At 38.4% G+C, this 20,384-nt stretch overlaps 4 protein-coding genes across 4 annotated transcripts; all 4 read left to right on the forward strand.

Annotated features, from left to right (window-relative positions):
* LHCB5 (light harvesting complex of photosystem II 5) lies at nt 1–2,301 on the forward strand. The gene is made up of 6 exons (XM_087315839.1): nt 1–262; nt 385–469; nt 701–751; nt 1,221–1,341; nt 1,489–1,623; nt 1,873–2,301. The coding sequence occupies exons 1-6, from the start codon at nt 43–45 to the stop codon at nt 2,128–2,130; spliced, it is 870 nt and encodes a 289-aa protein (XP_087171965.1). The 5' UTR covers nt 1–42; the 3' UTR covers nt 2,131–2,301.
* A 2,477-nt stretch (nt 2,302–4,778) lies between these two features.
* Nucleotides 4,779–8,847, forward strand: GRX4 (glutaredoxin 4). Its single transcript, XM_087315840.1, has 7 exons — nt 4,779–4,985; nt 5,061–5,203; nt 5,962–6,061; nt 6,186–6,252; nt 8,037–8,115; nt 8,255–8,339; nt 8,443–8,847. The coding sequence occupies exons 1-6, from the start codon at nt 4,928–4,930 to the stop codon at nt 8,300–8,302; spliced, it is 495 nt and encodes a 164-aa protein (XP_087171966.1). The 5' UTR covers nt 4,779–4,927; the 3' UTR covers nt 8,303–8,339; nt 8,443–8,847.
* A 1,820-nt stretch (nt 8,848–10,667) lies between these two features.
* LOC147867926 (acyl carrier protein 1, chloroplastic-like) lies at nt 10,668–11,938 on the forward strand. Its single transcript, XM_087339633.1, has 5 exons — nt 10,668–10,824; nt 11,019–11,081; nt 11,178–11,324; nt 11,492–11,619; nt 11,687–11,938. The coding sequence occupies exons 1-5, from the start codon at nt 10,708–10,710 to the stop codon at nt 11,694–11,696; spliced, it is 465 nt and encodes a 154-aa protein (XP_087195759.1). The 5' UTR covers nt 10,668–10,707; the 3' UTR covers nt 11,697–11,938.
* Nucleotides 11,939–13,285: 1,347 nt separating this feature from the next.
* LOC147867927 (uncharacterized) lies at nt 13,286–19,398 on the forward strand. The gene is made up of 2 exons (XM_087315841.1): nt 13,286–14,159; nt 18,288–19,398. The coding sequence occupies exons 1-2, from the start codon at nt 13,458–13,460 to the stop codon at nt 19,056–19,058; spliced, it is 1,473 nt and encodes a 490-aa protein (XP_087171967.1). The 5' UTR covers nt 13,286–13,457; the 3' UTR covers nt 19,059–19,398.
* The last annotated feature ends 986 nt before the right edge of the window (nt 19,399–20,384 follow it).

Here is a 20,384-nt window from a genome sequence, read left to right on the forward strand (position 1 = left end):
GTGAAGAAGAAACAGAGTAGAGCCCCCCCTTCTCTGTGTGCCATGGCCGCCCTTGCAGGTTCTTCCCTCCTTGCCCGGCCTGAGATCTTCGGCCAAGCCATAGCTTCTTCTTCTTCTTCTTCTCCTTCTCCTTCTGCTTCCTCTTCAACCTCTTCCTCCCCTGCAAGGATCGTTGCCCTGTTTGGCAATAAGAAACCCGCCAAAGCTCCCGCCCCTAAAGCACCCAAATCCCCTGCTAATGAGGAGCTCGCCAAGTGGTATGGTAAGAAACCTCGCTAAGTCTCTTCCCACCCTCCTTTCATTCCTCTTCTTCTGCCCTCTCTCTTTGTTTCTTGACTTACTGTCTTTGTATTCCTTTCCCCCTTTTTTTTTTGTAATTCACAGGTCCCGATCGCAGAATCTACCTTCCTGAGGGCCTTCTAGCTAAATCCGAAATACCTGAATACCTCATTGGCGAGATCCCCGGAGAGTAAGACCTGAAAACCACCATACATATATACATACATACATACAGACATATATGTACTTACATGCCTACACACTTACATACATAAATACATTCATACATGCATATAAATGCATATATGATGAGGATCCAAACATCTCATACCTATAGACATGTTTACATCTGGCATTTCTATGGATAACGGATGTATGGTGTATGTATGCATATATCTTACCTTTTTCTTCTATTTTCCAGCTATGGCTTCGATCCCTTTGGCCTAAGCAAGAAACCTGAGGACTTTGACAAGTAAGTCATGCATCTTCTAAGCTTATCCTGGACATTCAGTTACAGAACAAAAATGAACAGAAGTGATCAATCTCGAGTCTATAGTTACTTATGTTGTAACGTAACATTTGTAACCTTTAGCAATGTAGGCAGGCTAGAGCATGGTAGATATGGTAAGATATAATGGGTCATGTTGTCTTTGATTCATTCACTCAGAATCAACTCATCACAGATCTTGTGAGCATATGAATAAATGTCTTTGCAGTCACAAGCTCACATGTAATGGGTTTCCAATGCGATTTACATGTGTGATTTACATATATGTGGTACATAGAGGTCGCAATGACATGCATGTAGGATGTATCGGTGATTTAGATCAGCATCATCATGTCAATATATGAATGGGTGTGATGTGACCATCATATGATGCACATGTTTCAACATATAGTGATGTGATGGCATCTTTTCTATTTCAATTTTCCTTTGTCAGGTACCAGGCATACGAGCTCATTCATGCAAGGTGGGCTATGTTGGGTGCTGCAGGATTTATTCTTCCGGAAGCTTTCAACAAATTTGGGGCCACGTGTGGACCTGAAGCCGTATGGTTCAAGGTATATACATACATAAGTTATAGACTAGGCAATGAATGGCACATCTTCCTATCATTTCAAGACTTCAATAAGCTACTATTTGTGTTTTTGCTACTTTTTTAGCTAACATCTCAAGACCTTTTATCGTTTTGTTTGGTGTTTGATTAGACTGGTGCCCTTCTCCTTGATGGTGGAGCGCTTCAGTACTTCGGGGCCACAATCCCAATCAATCTTGCTGTTGCAGTGATTGCTGAAGTGGTGCTAGTGGGTGGTGCTGAATACTACCGATCTTCAAACCAATTGGTAGCGATTTTTGCTTCCTTCACCAGTGTTCTTTACCAATTTAGTTGAAAAATTTCCTTGCTTTATGTAAATGGCATAGTCTACGTTATCAAAGTTGTTTCCTTAACAGCGTGATTGTTTTCTGTTATTTTTAATACTTCTTTGAAATCAATTGTTTCCTAATTTTCTTGTTTTTAATCAATTTGCATAGTCTGCATTGCTGGGTTTTTTCTCTTAACAAGGATTTTTTTTTTGTGACATTTTTAACAGGGACTTGACCGTCTCCATCCGGGTGGCCCATTCGATCCTTTGGGCTTGGCCAAGGACCCAGAGCAATTTGCCCTTTTGAAGGTGAAGGAAATCAAGAATGGAAGATTGGCCATGTTCTCCATGCTAGGCTTCTTTTTGCAAGCCTATGTGACAGGAGAAGGTCCAATTGAGAACTTGTCGTCTCACCTCAGTGATCCTTTTGGCAACAACCTCCTTACTGTCATCCAAGGAACTGCAGAGAGAGCTCCTAGCTTGTAAAGTATGTTCCCATTGTCCCAAGGGCCTTTAAGATTCTCTATGGGGAACATGTACATCTATGTCTTGTCTCTGCTTGTAATGCCATACTCCAATCTCTAAGTTCCTTTGCTTTGTAATGAGAGCCTTGTTGTATCCATCTCTCTTTTACATCAACGTTTTCTATTTTTTTAAGTGAAAAGTTTCAACAAAATGAGCCAAGAGTTTCAATCCTAGTAGAATTAGATCATGATTGGCATGTTTATGACAATAGGCGATACTGTGTGTTCCACAATAGAGAGTTAATATATCAGTATGTATAACAGTTGAGAATCGATATAGTGTGTGCATGATGATAGAATTTAGCCTAATGAACTTAAAACCAGTATATTGTGTGCATGACAGTGTGGACTTCATGTAATCAATCCCATCAAGACTATTCATTTTGTAGCTTATCTTATTAGATGGCTATGAACATGCCCTGTAGTACTAAATATTGTGCTTTATTTTTTATTCTAATACATCTAGCAATGATTCAACATCAATGGATCAATCTACATCCTAATTCACAAATATGATGAAAAATCTCTTCAATGATTCTGCAATTATAGATTCCGAAGATATTATGCCTACCTCTATGGTAACCGAGATTTGAGACTCTAATGAAGGGATTCATTAAATTGGAGTGGACGAGAACTCTTCTCTAATTCTTTTGTTCATAATGTTTTCTCAAAGGCATTTGGGGATATATAACAAAAACATAGCATTTAAGGAAATAAACAATCAATTTGTGCATAGCCTTGTAATGTTATGTTCCTTCAAATTCAAATCCAACCATTAATTTTAAATCATATTAGACAAACATTATCTTACACAAGACGGGTTGGGAAAAAATATTTTGTATCTCGGGGCTGTTATGACTTTTTAAAAACTAATGGGAGGGTATTTTGGTTTGGGAAAAAACATGATAAATACTAAACATGTAAAAAGGTTACAATTAAATCAACGGAATTAGAGATAATCCAACGATAATTGTTTTTTATGAAAGATGTGAAATGAAGGCCTCTTTGCTTCTTAGTGGAAGAAAACCATAAAGATTTTGTACGGCACAACCATCAATAATTGACACCACGACAAGATTGCAGTGTGTATAACACTTTTCAATTTTGGGATTTAGATTTGAGTACATGATTTGGATTGTATAGTTTAGTTAAAACATGTTTTGATTTAGATTCAAGTCTTCAATCTCAAGCTTGAATTACGTTACGTGGTGGTCACGTGTAAAATTAGAAGTGTCGTTCATGCTTCACACAAGAGTTGGGGTATCACATTGATGATGATGTGCTAGTTAATTTACCATTACTAGTTTAATTAATCACCTTTGGAATCTTGTCGTAGCAAAGGTGTTGTTGGAAAAGATTGAGAGTTGTTTTCATGGATTAATTAGCCTTATCTTGCCAAATGCCATCGTTTATAGTTGGTCCTTTTTTTGATGATAGATACTTGACTGGAAACTATTATGTACAATTTGTAGATTGCCTTTGGCATTGTTAATTTTAATACCAATGGAGCATATTTTTTATGGAAAAAAAATTAATCACCTTTGGAGAGGACATTGTTGTACAACCAATGAGAGTACAAGAGGATAATGAGTTATTGTTGACGATGATTATCACATAGTAGAACAAAGGATTGGGTTTCATTAACCTAGGCTATTAACCCTCATCTGAAATTTTTTATAATAGTCGAGACTTTTTACACTTCCAATAGTGGGAGATCTGTCGTGCCAAGCATCAAATTATATGTCTTAACCAAGATTATCATTTAAACATGGGAGGTATGACTTGAGACCCGACCACGCTATAAGTTCCATCAATCAAATGCACATTCTCAAAACATATATCTCGATGTAATGTGAGCATATGCGATGAAGGATAATGGAGGCGAGGCAACCAAAGGGGGTAGCTACCTTTGGGCAATAGTTAATGGATATGTATGCATTGTTATTGAGGTATGCAACAATGGACAACCTGGGGGGGTTAGCTTGGGATGATGTTTGCTAGTATATAGAAAGGTTGTCGAGGTTTCGAAGTTCAATTTTCGGCCATGGGTCACCGATGGGTGCACAATACACTGAGAGTCTTCGCCGTATGTGGAGATAAAGGTTCAATCACGGGAGTGGCATTCTTGCAATAGTTGTAACATATGCATATATAATAGGGAAAAGTACCAGGATACCCCTGGAAGTTCGTCTATTTACCAGAATGCCCTTGGAAGTTCCAAATTTACCAAACTACCCCTATGTCCAAAAATTTGCACTTTATAAAGTATTTATACACTCAAATCTACAAGCCCTATTGACCAAAGATGGAAGAAATGGACCCAAACTAGCCCCATTTACCAAATATTTGAGTGTATAATTACTTTATGAAGTGTAATTTTTTGGACATAGGGGTAGTTTGGTAAATTTGGAACTTCCACGGGCATTCTAGTAAATAGACGAACTTCCAGGGGTATCCTGGTACTTTTCCCTATATAATATATACATATACATATACTGTTATACATATGGATGGCTCTTCAGACAAGTTTAAAATACAGTATGTATACATATACATATACTGTTATACATATATATGTACATGGATAGCTCTTCGGACATGTTTAGAAAACATTGAAATAAAATGATAGAAACAGAGCATTCCTCTGTTCTCCTCTGAGAAGGTCTATAAAGAATCCAAGGGCAGGGGCTCTGTGTTTCCTGAAATTCTCGAAGAAGACTACCATATCAGAAGGAGCAACTAGACCCCCCCAAAAAAACATGCAGTCTGCTGTTAAGGCCTTGACTGGTGCCCTACGGCGTTCGAGCAACCACACAGGTTTCAGAAAATTTCAGATCAAGTGTTCTCTCTTCTTTCTCCAAACAGGTGAAATGAGCGTTTCATTTTTTCCAGGTATTATTAGTGGGTTGGGAAAACATCAGAATCAGCATCGATGGATTTCTACAAATGATGGAGAAGTTGACAGTCATGATGATTTTAAGCCAATTCATAAAAAACCTGATGAAATTATTTCTGTTAAGGAAGTGATAGAAAAGGTACCCTGCTATTACCAACTCTATGTATTCATAATGAAAGCCTCTTTTTGTATAGAATTTAGTGCTTGAATCCTGAAGAGAATGAGTTTTCTAGAGTATATTGCTTAGTTGGTGTAAGGGCAGTGCTTGAATACCATGGATTTCTCCACGAATGCGAATGTGGATCAATATAATTTGGTTGATTTGAATTCTTAAGAGAAGCGGACAGAGGCATGCATCTCTGAATTAAAAGTAGAGGTGAACCAAGTTGTGAAATTCTGCCTAACGATGGTATTTAAAAAAGAGAGGATAAAATGGTAAATGACAATATTTGGAATATGATGGGAAGAAATTATGATAAACAGGATATAGCAGATTTCTCTCTCGGATCTCCACCCTACTACTGTTTACAGCTAGATGCACACAAGGATGCATGCAGAAGAGAAGTTGGTGCAGACTCTGCAAAACTGGCAACTAGTGACAATATGCTTACAATAGGAGTAGCAGATACAAGCTGGATAAGAAGCTGAATACTGCTTGTGATAAATTCCTATGAAAAGCTAATATATAGCAGAATATTGGTTGCTTGTGTAGAAGTGACAAAAATTAGCCATTGTAATAATCAGAATGACCAATGTGACTGAAACTGCATTTTCGTAAACATAGATAGATGTGTTTCTCTTTGTCTTGTGCAAGCATATCTATAGTAGTATTTATAAACAAAGGTCACAGTGTTAATTTATGGAAAGTAAAAGTTAATGTTTGCTGTCGTGTTTCAGGATGTTAAGGAAAATCCAGTGTTGCTCTACATGAAGGGTGTTCCGGATGCCCCACAATGTGGATTTAGTGCAATGGTTACGCGTATATTGCAAGCGCATGGTATTTACAGGACACCTCTATAATATCTAGCTGTGTTGTAAAGTTACGGAATTGATCATGCATATCATTTGAAAAGAACTTGAAAACTGATGCTTTGGTGATTAATTTGAGTTTTATACTGCAGGTGTGCCCTTTGCAGCAAGAAACATCTTGGAGGATCAAGAACTTCGACAAGCCATGAAGAGTTTTAGGTATGGCCATGAACGTTCATATTTGAAATCTTGTGTGGGATTTTGGATTGTGTTCTTGATTTCTTGGCGTGGATCATGGGAAGAGCTTATTGAAACAGTACATTGATTCAATAAAGCTATGTATGTTTCTATTTGAAATTGTGTGTGGGCTTTTGGATTACGTTCTTGATTTAATGGCACAGATCCTGGGAAGAGCTTATTGAAACAGTATATCATTACATAGATTCAATAAAGCTATGTATGTTCCTATTTGAAATCTTGTGTGGGCGTTTGGATTATGTTCTTGATTTCATGGCACAGATCCTGGGAAGAGCTTATTGAAACACTATATCATTACATAGATTCAATAAAGCTATGTACGTTCCTATTTGAAATCTTTTGTGGGCGTTTGGATTATGTTCTTGATTTCATGGCACAGATCCTGGGAAGAGCTTATTGAAACAGTACATCATTACATAGATTCAATAAAGCTATGTACAGTGATGCACCACACATATTTATTGAACCTCAAATTTCAAGCATCCTTTTTCCTTTTTAGATGATTTTTTACTATGTACCCACTGAGGATTCTCTTCCAGGATTAATCAATTAATCCCTCAATCATTCTTCATAAGAGAAGTCTCATTGTCAATTGTGATTGGGTGATGAAAGGCTGATTCAAATCCTTTTTTGAGGTATTAGTGCTTGGATGGTGGCCCATGATCAACCTTATCGTTTCATATGGTTGATTTTGTGTATAGCAAGGAACCAGAGATGGGTTTGTGAATACCATCAATATCTACAGGAGGAGCTGTGATGAAAGCAATGATGAATATGGCACTTGTGGGTTGTAATGCGGGAATCGTTAAGACACTGAACCATCCAAATTGCAGACAGTTTTCAGTGCTGGTGATCCAGTTGCAGATGTGACCCCATAGGCTTTGTCTCCGTAGTGGTCTTGACTTAACTTGAACACCACCGCAGGTACATGTGAAGAAGTCACCTTCTCAATGATCGGATAACGGACTGTCTTATCTTTAGGTCTACATTGATATGTCGAAATGGGCCAATCAAGGGACATCACTTGAATATCACTACAAGTACATGTGAAGAAATCACCCTCTAAATGATCGGCCAACAGATTATCTTATCTTTAGTTTGTCATTGATACCAAGGTACAAAGCATCAAAACTCCTTTAAGGTCAATAGGCAATAAAGACCAGTTTTATTAGACCATGCAGCTAATTTATACTCACAATTTCTTTGGCTTAAAATCTGTAGGGATTTCTGAGATGTTATATTTCATTTAAACTGAATAGATAATACTAGAGGAAAAAACGCTTGATGCTTCTTAGATTGACATATATCATGGACTTTGTGTGCCCATTTTCTTACACTTCGGGAAGCGTCTAGTCTATTTACTCTCTTGGAGAATCTTTCTAAGCATCCACTGAGTGATGGATAATAAGGATTGGCTAATCAAGATGCACCATTGGTAGCTACCATTGAGGAAACTGCACAGTATTTTGATACCAGATTTTTTGTCTACAACATCCATTTAGCCATTTACTGTTGTGTCTATGCCACTTAACCTTTTTAATGTAGTTTCAATACTTGAAACGCAGTTCTGTGATTTTCTGGCAGCCCTTTGTTGTCAGTGTGTGATTGTCGCGATAATTATATTTGTTTGTGTCTATTCATATGATGCTATATGTGCCATATTTCTAATGTATTGCTGTGTTTTCTCGGTTGTGGCATCAATAGTTTTACATGAATTGTTATTTTCCTATGGTACTGGCATGCAGCAATTGGCCTACTTTTCCACAAGTTTATATAAAAGGAGAATTTGTTGGAGGCTGTGATATCTTAAAGAAGATGCATGAGGTAAAGCTATTTCTAGACATTAAATAAATAGAGCATAACTGTTCTTACAGATGTAAAGTATGATCAAGTTTGGATACCTACATTTGATTTTGATAAAAAGAGTGCTAAAACTTTGTAATCTCCATGTGTTATTTGGCAGTCTGGTGAGCTAGAGGAGATGCTCAAAGACATTCCTGGGAAACAGTAGAAATCATTCAAAAATTTGCGAGGATTTGTTGCTCTTTGTATGTTGATTGGTGTATATCTGAGAACACATATTGTTCAATAAAGTTTCCAAAGCTTGCTTTGCATTTGTAATTAAGGTTTTATTTTTTACTCTAATTCCAGGGCACACAAGTTTGAACAAGGAGAAGTTGGTTGATCAGGATGGCTGGGTTACAATTGGTGTGCATGTAAATTTTCGCCAGTATATGCACTGCTGGAGTCATTTGATAATGGAAATTAGATTGAAGTTTATTTTCTTGCAAAATGCTGTGAAAATGATTTGGTATATTCCCCTTCTTGTAAGGGGTGTGAATTTCGTAACTTTTTATATTTGCCTTCACTCATTAAAGATAGACCATATACATCATTGATGAAGATGTTTTTTTGTCAAATGAATACCTTGTTGAGGGCATTCCCTCGCTCGTGGTTTGTCAGATGTTTGCCCTTTGAGTTGGTCTCAGCTTTAACTGGGGAAAGGAAACATGCACCATCTTTGGCATATGTGGAGTAAAGCTCTTATTTATTCATGATGGTTTTCTTGGTTTTATGCACATAGATCACAATTAAGCTGTCTTCAATCAGCCACGATTGTGTAATGAGTGCTGTTTTTAGATCATGGAAGTTTGAATTGTAGTTTAAATTTATTGTTATCCCTAAGCTCTAGGTTTTGAGCATCAAGAAACTGTTAATGGCATAACGTGATGAATAATGGCATATTGGAACTCCTAATATGTGTGGATTCAAATTGGCATTTGTTCTTTTGAAATGTATTGGACTCATATTCACATGGTATGTGGATCTATTTGGCAGTTATACAATTTCACTGGCTATACCATTTGGCCCCAGTTCAAACTTGATAAATTCATTACCCATGTGCTCTCAGACCATCTTTACTTAAATGTATTTTCTCTGATCAGCACATCTTAGGCCCTGCAGTGCACATTTCTCCTCGTGTACATTATCACCATTATTTTGTTCATAGACTATTATAGTGTTGAACTTGGAAGTGTCACACTCACAATCCGTACTATTATCTCCTTTTTTGGAGGCCTAACTTCAAGATTGGGAGAATAACGTACTGTGAGAAATTTACTAGCGGCAAATTAGTCTCTGAAAATTTGTAGTGTCCTTATTATGTAAGAACCATGAATATCCTTGAACTCTTGTAGAATGATTGTTTGAATGGTAGATGCAACCTCAAAGACCAATGTTGGTGGTATGCACATTTGATTTTAAAGAGCTAGAATGTGATTGCATCATGTGAATTTCCTATAGAACACTCCTAAAGCTAAAAAGGCATTGGCATAAGATGGCACAAACCATAATTCACAACATACCAAAAGATAGGAGAGAGAATTTGTTGCAATTTGATGAACCATTGGTAGTCTTGTGATGCTTGATGTTGTGAACAAACATTATATTCTAAAGTATGATACTCAAGCATTTATTACCTAAAAAATGGTAAAGTTTGTGACTCGTGATTGGTATCATGCACTTAGAGACACCATTTGGAGACATGAGTCTAACAAAGTGCAAGAAAAGCATCTATGATTGAGATTTTTTATGTGATTTCATGAGATTTTTAACAATACTCCCTTGATTCTTCCAAAACATAGCCATTATAAGGCTTAAGAGTTAATCCAAACTCTCATGAAAACGAAGGCAAAAATTAGAAGACTATGGTGATAACTATAACTCGTCCCACGTTTCCATCCTTCCAATAACGATTTCTAGCATTGGATATGTGCATGCCAAATTTTCACATCATGAAAATGATAATCACCAGCTTCAGAGTTGGCATCATTTGAATCCTCGCCATTATCATCATACAACATCTCGCTCTTTAGGTAGAGATCGGGGTCAAAATTTGTAAGCAAACATTATGGGCTATATATAAGGTGAAGTCGAGAGAAGAGGCCAATACGTATACTGTGGGATGGATTCATATGATTCGGGTGCTGCTTGCCTCTCTCTCGGTGCAAATTAATGTTCCGAATAAGTGTGAGAATGAATCACATGTTGTTGAGACTTGAGAGTGAGAGAGAGGAGCGAGAGTGAGGACATCCATCCATGCAGAGTGATTGTGACATGACACCCTCGGCAGGCATCCGAACCACCCAAAAAAAGAGTCCCCCAAAAAACTATCATAAATAAAGTGTGGGTTGCATGAAGCAATTGGGCCACAAAGAACAAAAATATTCACTATAAAAAACAAACAGCAAATAAGATCTCTGCTCCAGACAGAAAGGAAGAAGAAGAAGAAGAAGAAGAAGAGGAAGAAGAGGAAGAAGAGGAAGAAGAAGAAGGAAGCAGCAGGAAGCAGGAGGAGGAGAAGGAGGAGAAGGAGAAGCCGTCGTCACATTCACCTCCTCCCCTTCTTTATACCCAATGGCCTTTTCTTTGTCTCTTGCTTTTCCTTCTTCTGCGTCTGCTACCGATGGCTTTGCTTCCTGCATTGGCATTCCCAGTTCTTCCTCCAACACACTGTCACTTCTACCACATAAGGTATTCTTCTTCTAGTCTTCTTCATTCTCTTCTCTCTCTCTCTCTCTCCCTCTAACTTCGTATGTCCTTCATTAGTCTGATCGAGTTTTCTTTATTTCCACTGTTTTTTTGCCTTTGCTCCTCTGTCTGGCATGGCATGGCATGGTATGGTATGGTCTTGAATGGGAAAACCCTCGACCTTCTCTGGAGTGAAGAGTCCTTCTGCTATGTCCATGGGAATACTGAGGAGGAGGAACCAGAACATAACAATTTGCAAGGTACTTAACGCTACCACAACAAAGACCCCCCAAATCCCACATCAACCCATTCTTGTTGATTTTAATTTTTTGTATGAGCTTTCCATGTTTCCACAGGCTGCCACTGCATCTGATGCTCTGTCGGCAACCCCTGAGACAGTGAAGAAAGTGGTGGAGATTGTGGCGAACCAACTCGCCACTCCCACCGACACCATCGATCCTCAGTCCAGATTCCAAGAACTCGGTGCGGATTCGCTCGATCAGGTGGCTCCATAGACCATAGATTGTGGCTAGAACTGATCCATAAGACCATAGATTTTGGTGCTCTTGTTTGAACACTGTAGCAATTGACATGCCTGCCTTCCTAAACATGAGAGCAGCCTTCCATAATAATTACTTGCTTTTTCGGAAAATGTATGTGAACCTTGTAGGTGGAGATTGTGATGGCCTTGGAAGAGGAATTCAACATCAATGTTAGCGAGAATGGTGCCGATTCCATTTCGACAGTGCAGGATGCAGCAGATCTCATCCAGAGAGCTGTCTCCGAGAAGGATGGACAGTAATGTGCAGACTGCGGACCAAGGAATAAGGAATTAATGACGAAGGATTAAGGAATAAGTGCGAAGAATCACATAGTTTCTAAGATAATTGCAGAGCGTCCTGAGAATTCGCCAGTCTCCGATACTGTGATGCTTGATTTTGATTGATACAATTCAAATCCAAGGGTAGCTCCAACAACCCAACTCATATGATGTACCATCTGAATTCTGTTGTTGCCATAGGAAACGTCATTTATGGATATTGATTACACGAGGGACTATACAATGAAGTGTGGAATAATAGGGGGATACAAGGGTAGTATTTAATACAATGAAGATTGAAACAATTGTTTGGGGGGGGGGGGGGGGATATTCAAGGTTTTAGTTGGGGATAGGACAATTGGGTAGTCACTATTTATATATGTAACCTCCTTGCTCAATTGAGCACATAAAAAACATGATTGCCATCAACAAAGTGTATGTGATGTGTAAGTAAGCATGCGTGTGTCTGAGAGAGAGAGAGACTCAATTGTGTGGTGAGCTCGTTAGTTTTTTGTTGGTTTATAATGTGGTACAAATATGAAAGCAGCATTTAATTGACATGGACATAGGTTGCCGCCTCTACTACTAATGTGCAAATCTTTGAAATCGTTGTACTTTTGAAAACAATCCTTGATAGATTTATATATTGCTATAATGTGATGTCATTACCACAATCACAAAGCGCATAATGAACCCATTTATTTTAGCTTGTTTTTGCAAATGTGTATGATTGAAATAATCACATTATGCAAGCATACACAAATAATGAGGTATTACTTTCAAACCTATTTCCTTTTCGAAATAACTACATCAAAAGATAACATGTACCCTACTTATATTATAAGTTAGCGTGTAGTTTCAAACACACATACCAATCTTTTCAATGTTGAAATTGAGCATGGGCACATGTAAACACCGCTCTACTTTTGGTGACCTTACTCAACATGATTGTGATTTGTTGAAATTGAGCATGGGCACAATTGTCCAAACACTATTATACTTTTGGTAACCTCACTCAACATGACTCTGGAGTAGAATCAACTGAAAACACGCTTTGGCTGGGCTAACTTCCCATAGACCTGCAAAACATAATAGCATAGGGAGATGGGTAAGAGGGTTGGTGGTTGCGACCAAACCCTCCACACTCTTGCCTAAATGCTCGTATGCTCAAGTGTGTTTCTGATTGTGCATAAAGACACATGGGGCATGCTAGAAAGCATTGGTAAACCTAGAAGGTCGAACACACATGCATTGCATGTGCATGTTCGCATACACAATGACACATATATAGTTCTTTCTACATGGGCAAACCAAATGGGCTATATATGCCTAGGTCCCTGTCAAGGGCAAAACCAGGATATGTACATAGATAGATAGAGTTCACTATCAATCAATCAATCATGTGTGTATGTACATATAATGTACCCCCACACCTTTCCTTTCCTTTCGTTTCCCTACCTTTTTCTCTCTGTCTTTTAGAGTCCCTGTCAAGAATCGATCTTGGATCTCCCCCATGGCTCTAGAGTCTACACACGCATGCAATTATATATATGTATGTATTTAGTTAAAAAAGAAAAGAAAAGACACAGAGAAACAGAGTGTTCCATCCTTCTGGAGTAAATCCCCCCCTTCCCCTGCTCCCCTGCCGTTGCAACAGAGTTACCTGTTTCCTTCCATCCATCCATCCATGGCTTCTCCCTCTCTCCCTCCCTCACTCTGTTTACTCATCTTCCCACCTGCAACTAACCATCCATCCCTGCATACCCGCCTCACCCTCTAAAACACATAATCTCTCCTCCTCCCCTAACACAGTTAGATGGCTATGGCGGTTGGAGATACTCCCCCCACCTCCACTTCCTTCCACGTTCACCATCCCACCCTCCCACATCCCAAATTCCCTTCTCCATCTCCTCCTCCCCCTATATTGCGTCGCTGGTGCTCTATGTTGGCTCGCCTGTCCCCATGCTTGTTCATAGCCTCCCTGCTCTTCTTCTTCCTCATGGTTCAGTTCGATTTAGTACCTCAGATAGATTCCCCCCAGATCAGGGTTTTCCTTCACAAATTAAGAAGCTTGCCATTGCCCTCCACCTATTCATCATCATCACCTCCACCACCGCCATTGTCGCCCATACCCTCCTCCTACTCCTCCTCCTCACCAGCACCAGGAAAAGCCCACCCATCACCTCCCCGCAATTCCGAGGTTGCGAATTCTTCTGCCAGCCCATCCAAGTCAACAAATTCTGCTGCAAATCCGACAGGCCGCATCGCGATTTGTATTGTAGGCGGTGTCAGAGAATTCGAGCTTACAGGGCCATCTATGAAGGAATATCTCCTCCAAAGCTTTGCCAATGCAGATGTGTTTCTGCATGCCCCTTTCGACAAAGACTCCTACAAGCTTTCTATCCTTAAAGACATTCCAAATCTTGTACATTTTCGCATCTTCAACCCGGAAACTATTTCCGAGCCCAGGACTTATACAGATATTCTTACAGCTAGCAACTCTCCTCATGGCATTCAGGTACTCTTCTTTGAATACTTTATTTATGGTTGATGTTTGTAGGATTGCACACGCCAACTGATGTCCTATTAACCAGATAGCCAATTTTTTTATCATTCCATTTTTTATGACTTATGGATAAATATCTTCACCACAGTCCAAAGTTTTCCTTGTCTGCCCCTACTGCATTGTGTCTTTGACGCTAGTGTTCCCCGGGAAGTCTCAGATATTAAAATTGTTAATCTCGGAGTTCTTGAGTTAAGCGTTCCAATGCCATGGCCCATGGATTAAGCTAGTATTTTGTCGAAATCTCAGAGTTCTTGAGCAATTCAACACTGTCGACTAAGTTTGTGGGCAGTTGCATGCAACTTTCATTTTTTACTCTTTTCCGTCTTTGTTAGTAGATTGATTACTATTATAAGTTTGCTAGTCCAGATTCACAATTCATACTGATTGACATGTAAAGTACTTTCCAGTCAGTCCCAATTCTTAATGTCCATTTTGGCATGTTCCAAACTAGGTTATTGTGGTGTCTACCATGGAGCTGTTTTAAGTATCACCTATTTACAAGATTAGGACTTGATAATTGGAGAAAGTTAATAGAACATCTTATAAAATGAAACTGCCTATACGCTAAGGACTTGGCTGAGAATAATCGCTATGCACTTTCCAAATAGGTAAGTATAGCATGCCTTCTTTGTTATGTCTTTTCCACCTCAACGCTGCCACATCAGCACTGCACAAACTGGAAACACAGATAGAAAAGCAACAGATTTGACTAGCTTAATATAGCCAACTTCAAACCTATTTGAGAAAGACCCACTATGAATTTATTGACAGATGATCTGTAGTTGTTTATCATTTAGAGCCTTGGTAAACATATAAGCAAGGGTGGGTTTCCTTTGAAGGACAACACTCTGATCTGATTCTGTTGGCATTAACTTGTTCTTTCACAAAGTGATATTAGATATTGATATGCATAGACTTTGTATGAGAACAGATAGTTATTGTCAAAGTAGTTGATTGTCTCATTAATTGCATTAACCACGTTGCTTTAGAAATAAACAAAATATGTGCTGTCTTTTGATTCTGTTGAAAAAGTTGATATAAAAATTTGCTTCATGGTTAGCCTAGAAATAGTTCCACCACCAAACATGGAACAATATCCTGAAATTGACCTTCTATCATCCACACATTGTGCAAAATCAGCAAACAGAATAACCATAAACCTCATTACCATTAGAGCATGTTATACCATCATCAGGCGTGTTTGAAAGGTATCTCCACACCCTCAATGCCTCACACCAGAGTGAGATTTGAGGATTGCTAGATAATTGACTCAATATGTCAATTGAATAACTCACACCTGGCCTACTATGAGGTAGATACAATCGAGATCTGACTCAGCGTGCTTAAAGTTGAGTCAAGTATGTTTTAAATCTACATACTGTAGTCTTTCAGCAACTGTTTCAAGTACTTATATTGTGAAATAAATTTAGAATCTTTGAATGGCCAAACTTTCATGGTTATGTAGTAATGCAGATGACCAAGATCATTGATCGCAAATTGAGAAGAAAGTTGTTATTCAATGCAATCTGTGGTCTGGTTGTATGCTCTAGAAATAAGCAAATTATGAAATTTAAATTACCAAGCTCTAGGAGCTCACTTTAGTCCATGCAACGTTTCCTTGAGCCTGGGTACCTTGTCTTTATTTAATTTACTCAATAAAATCTGGAGATTGCTCAACTTTGATGTCTTCATCATGATCTCCATTTAGGGAAGCAGTCTTCGCATTCATGAGAAAAATCTGCTACCCTGTTTGAGCACGCCAAGCGATGCTATATTAGCTTTGTTTTCGATCTCTTCATTGTGATCTCCATTTAAGGAAGCAGTGTTCGCATCCATGAGAAAAATCTGCCACCCTGTTTGAGCACACCAAGTAATGGTATATTAGATTTGTTTGAACCTTGTAGTTGTAGAGAAATTTTCTTCATAGTCCACAATTTTTGTCTCTGTGTAGCTCTGATTGCTAATCATGCATTAAATTTGTCAAGACTTCCATCAGTTTTGGACTTACTTAAACTTGGATATCCATTTTACACATTCCCAAGTATTATTGATGGCATGCAAGATATTTCAGCCTCCATTGCCTTCTTCTACTGTGGCAATCTCAAGACCTCCTCTATTCAAGATGACTCTTCTTAGAGTGAGATTAATTACATTCATAATCAATGATTCCTTTGCTTTGAGATAATTTGCCTTCATTTAGAATATCGCGAACTTCAAGTTCTGAATCTTTTAATGCAGAACTCATACACTCTGGTCAAAGCATGACTTTAGTATTTGCACAACTTAAGGCAGAGATGGAGGAGTAATAACATCAGAATCTTCTTTAGTTAAAAAATGCTTACTAATAACAACAGTATGATTTCCAAACGAAAGAAATTCAAAGGCACTTGACCTTTTTTCATCTTGTTTGATGAAGTGTTCATAAGTAGCATCCTTGCTAACAGTGACCTCTCGTTTCCTTATTAAATTCCACAACCTGTCTGCGTTGCTTGTAGACCAGCATCCAATAAAATTCGTCTTTTGGAACGTTAATTAACATCTTCTGTTGTTAATCTAGAATGTGAACACGAATTAAAATAAGAGAAACCAATCTTTTGAAATTTGGCACCCAAGCTTTAAATCCACAGAAAATTTATTATGGTATCTCATCTTTAATTGCCTTGATCAGAGCTCTATTGAGAATACACACTGCACATGAACAAAAACAGGATGACCATTTTTTTAAAATAGAACACTGGAGGTTTAGAAACACAATTTATTTCAAGATGGCATTCTGCGTTTCTTTCAAAAGCCAAAACTTTGTTTCAAGAGAGATGGTGATGGTAGTAAACATGTTGAAGCTGCATTGTTGAAGTGGACCATTTCGCATTTCTAATGGCAAATTTCCTTTTGCCATTATCATGGAGGGATACTAATAGGTCATATGTTTTCCCATTGTGACAACATACCACTACCTTCTTAGCAATTACAATTTGTTCTGCAACTCTTAACATAATTGGAGGACATGCAACATATTCATTTTTGTGCTCATATATTTCATATCTGTTGCTTCAAAGGTTGCAATGTCACATCTGTCAAAATCAGTACCCTATTGTGGCATTTTTAACCTTGTGCAATGTCTTCGGAGGACATGCAATGTATTCAATTTTGTGCTCATATATTTCATACATGTTACTTCAAAGTTCACAATGCCACACCTGAAAAAATCATTACTCTAGTGTGACACTTGTAACCTTGTGCAATGTCTTTTATGTGCCTTCCACATCTGTGAAAGAGAAACCCTCTCCGACCTGGACCATGATTTTGGAAGCTATAGCAGAAGAATGGGATGACAGTACCACTACATTAAAAATTAGATATAAAAGCTACATGAGCTCAAACAATGTGTTCAGTAATTCCTGAAGAACTGTAAGTTGTCTTCTCTCCAACAGTGACAATTTTACAGTGGCATTATAGTCCCTCTTGGTTATTCACATTGTGTGGAGTTTATAGTCAGTCTAGTCATCAAATGTAGCATTTTTTGTAAAATACTTAATGGTTCACTTTTGACATCTGATGGTGATACACAAGGCAAAGAGCTAGGCACATAACATCCAACCTCGGGGTTTCTTCCTTGTATGCTTCTTTACAGTAATAGGGATATCTCTTATGCTTAAATAAATAAATAAGAACAATCATATCTCTGTAAGATGCTTTACAAAGAACGGGGAAAAACCTGCAACATGATCATAACCTGGATTCTTTGTCCATTCACAATCACTTCAGAACCTTTCACATCAGTCATAATGCTGGCCGAATTTTAGGATTATTACTGTTGACCTCTGAAACTGTTTCCACAGACCACTTGTTATCTCAACATGCTGAAAATCACAGAAGTGTTTGGGGCTCTTTTTAATTCATAGTTCTTGGTTAGATATAAGTCATACACAGTTTCTTTTCAATAGTACAGGTACATGTACATGTTCATGTATTGCACATCATATAAAGAATGATGTTTCATTGTAATTGAAATTCAAAGCTCAGTGATTCCTTTTAATTGAAAATCGCATATTCCTAATTGCCTTTCTATGACGTTCACAGGGATTATTACAATATTTCAACCTTGTTGAGGGATGTGCACACATGATCAGTGAGTATCAACTGCAACATAAATTTGAATATAAGTGGGTAATTAGAACACGTCTTGATGGATACTGGAATGGGTATCTTCCACCATTAGATGAAATGGACGAGAAAGCATATACTGTTCCTGTAGGTTCTCAGTTTGGAGGATTAAATGACAGACTGGGCGTAGGCAACTGGCAGATGAGTGAAGTTGCATTATCCAGGCTGTCCCTTCTCCCACTTATTCATGCACATGGTGCCAAGGGTCTCAACTCTGAATCGTCTTTCAAGCAACAATTGAGAATTAGGGAGGTGCCATACAAGCTACATGATTTTCCATTCTGTATTCTGAGCCGGCGGAAATATGGATGGCCCCCCGGGCGGCGAGGTGTACCTGTAGCTTCCATGTTCAACCGGGGGCATCTGAACGGAGCCAAGTGCAGGCCTTGTCACCCTGTGAGTAGTGGTGCCGCAGCAAAGTCTATTCTAGAAGGCCTTGATAGGGGTTGGAGTTGGCCTGGTAATGTTGACGACATAGAGCTCTGCAACCCTACTGGGGATTGGGAACCACAATGGCAAGATCTTTATGATACTCTGGCTGGTCCTGAAAGAGCCATGTTAAGAGTGACACTCACCCATCAAAATTCTACTGAATGTATCCAAGAAAATGAAGCATTAAGAAAGCAAGTTCAGGTCTGGGACGCTCCTTCTCCAGCAATGATTTGTGAGAGAGCATTGAGAACTTAAAGCACACCATACAATTGGAAGGAACGAAACCAGACATTGAGTTTAATAATCGTTTCATTTGAAATTGGACGTGCTTGATGGGTTGCCATCTATCTGACGATTCCTAGTGATTTGAAGAAGAAGCTCATTCAATCTCTGGAAATTCGATAAGATGGATTCATTTCTCATTCAATCTCATTATATGGATGCATATCCCTGTCATTTTTTTGATTGCCTTTCAATAAATACATGAGTAGACATCATTATCTTTGCTACTACATGGTGTAAGACAAATCTCATCAGTCATACATTCCAATACCTCTGGTTTTGCTTAAATTGAGAAAAATGCATTGTTACCTTATTCGCTGAATTTGTTTCCTTCAACCTGAAACATACTACCATTTCAGAAGTTAACAAGAAATTCTCTGTACGTGAACGTATGGCTTGCTACATCTGATAGCTGTCCCTCTTTTTTGAATTTTGTAGTTAGTGGTTATCATTTTGTGTGCACACGATGAACATTACAATTTTCCAACATGTGATTTTTTTATTGTTATATTTCGAGCACAGGAGCTAACTATGTATGTGAAAACTAAATGCCATGGAGTGGCATGTAGCCTACAGACGTGAGCAAAGTTCAAATGGGGGTATTGTATTTATTTGGCAGTTCAAGCAGATGCATCGTAAGGTGGAACTCAAGTTGGTGGGATCCCTTTAGAGCACATGGTACATTAGGTGGACTTAATGCCAACAGACCTTATACCCAAGGATGAGCAACAATGAAATCATTTGGGATGTATGGCCAATGCTTTATTGCAAGATTGTGTGAGGAGACCGGTCTTTAGTGAAGAGGTGAACGTAGATAGTAAAGATGTGTTGAGGTCATTTTCAAACTTTTTATGGGTAAAATACCATCACCAGATTGGGTTAAACAACGGTTGGGTCAAGTCTTGCAATAAGATTGTGTTGAAGATGTTTATGCAGCCTTTCATGGTTATTTTGAGCTGCATCTAACCTATTTTGACAATATTTGATCTGGCATATCCTTCACTTTTGGTGATATAATTATATACTCTTTGCATGGGTAGTAATTCTATATAGGCCGAGCATCCATTTCTAATACCATGGCTAGATCAAGATTAGAGAGAGTCATTATAGTGACAAGGACTGATTGGGCTGCCTCTATTTGTTTCATGTTGAGTATTTCATAATAAAATGGATGCTTCGTTTGGCTTTCACTATTCGACATCGGTACATCTAATATATGTAACTACAAAATCGCAAGCGAAACAGAGAACCAATGTAGATGAAGTCGAAAACTGAAACAAACTAGCAATATCATGAAAG

The sequence above is a fragment of the Azolla caroliniana genome, unplaced genomic scaffold, assembly GCF_043228905.1.
Source record: "Azolla caroliniana isolate FFs.n. ecotype wild unplaced genomic scaffold, voAzoCaro1.0.p SCAF_2, whole genome shotgun sequence".
Lineage (NCBI taxonomy): Eukaryota > Viridiplantae > Streptophyta > Polypodiopsida > Salviniales > Salviniaceae > Azolla > Azolla caroliniana.

What these genes read in the sequence shown, in the direction of transcription:
- LOC147867926 (XM_087339633.1), top strand. Translation starts at nt 10,708, where the DNA reads ATGGCCTTTTCTTTGTCTCTTGCTTTTCCTTCTTCTGCGTCTGCTACC. An exon ending in TGTCACTTCTACCACATAAG is followed by an intron (nt 10,825 to 11,018) that starts GTATTCTTCTTC and finishes TCTGGAGTGAAG; the next exon opens with AGTCCTTCTGCTATGTCCAT. An exon ending in AGAACATAACAATTTGCAAG is followed by an intron (nt 11,082 to 11,177) that starts GTACTTAACGCT and finishes ATGTTTCCACAG; the next exon opens with GCTGCCACTGCATCTGATGC.
- LHCB5 (XM_087315839.1), top strand. Translation starts at nt 43, where the DNA reads ATGGCCGCCCTTGCAGGTTCTTCCCTCCTTGCCCGGCCTGAGATCTTC. An exon ending in CTGAAGCCGTATGGTTCAAG is followed by an intron (nt 1,342 to 1,488) that starts GTATATACATAC and finishes GTGTTTGATTAG; the next exon opens with ACTGGTGCCCTTCTCCTTGA. An exon ending in ACCGATCTTCAAACCAATTG is followed by an intron (nt 1,624 to 1,872) that starts GTAGCGATTTTT and finishes CATTTTTAACAG; the next exon opens with GGACTTGACCGTCTCCATCC.
- GRX4 (XM_087315840.1), top strand. Translation starts at nt 4,928, where the DNA reads ATGCAGTCTGCTGTTAAGGCCTTGACTGGTGCCCTACGGCGTTCGAGC. An exon ending in GCGTTCGAGCAACCACACAG is followed by an intron (nt 4,986 to 5,060) that starts GTTTCAGAAAAT and finishes CATTTTTTCCAG; the next exon opens with GTATTATTAGTGGGTTGGGA. An exon ending in TCTTAAAGAAGATGCATGAG is followed by an intron (nt 8,116 to 8,254) that starts GTAAAGCTATTT and finishes GTTATTTGGCAG; the next exon opens with TCTGGTGAGCTAGAGGAGAT.
- LOC147867927 (XM_087315841.1), top strand. Translation starts at nt 13,458, where the DNA reads ATGGCTATGGCGGTTGGAGATACTCCCCCCACCTCCACTTCCTTCCAC. An exon ending in ACTCTCCTCATGGCATTCAG is followed by an intron (nt 14,160 to 18,287) that starts GTACTCTTCTTT and finishes TGACGTTCACAG; the next exon opens with GGATTATTACAATATTTCAA.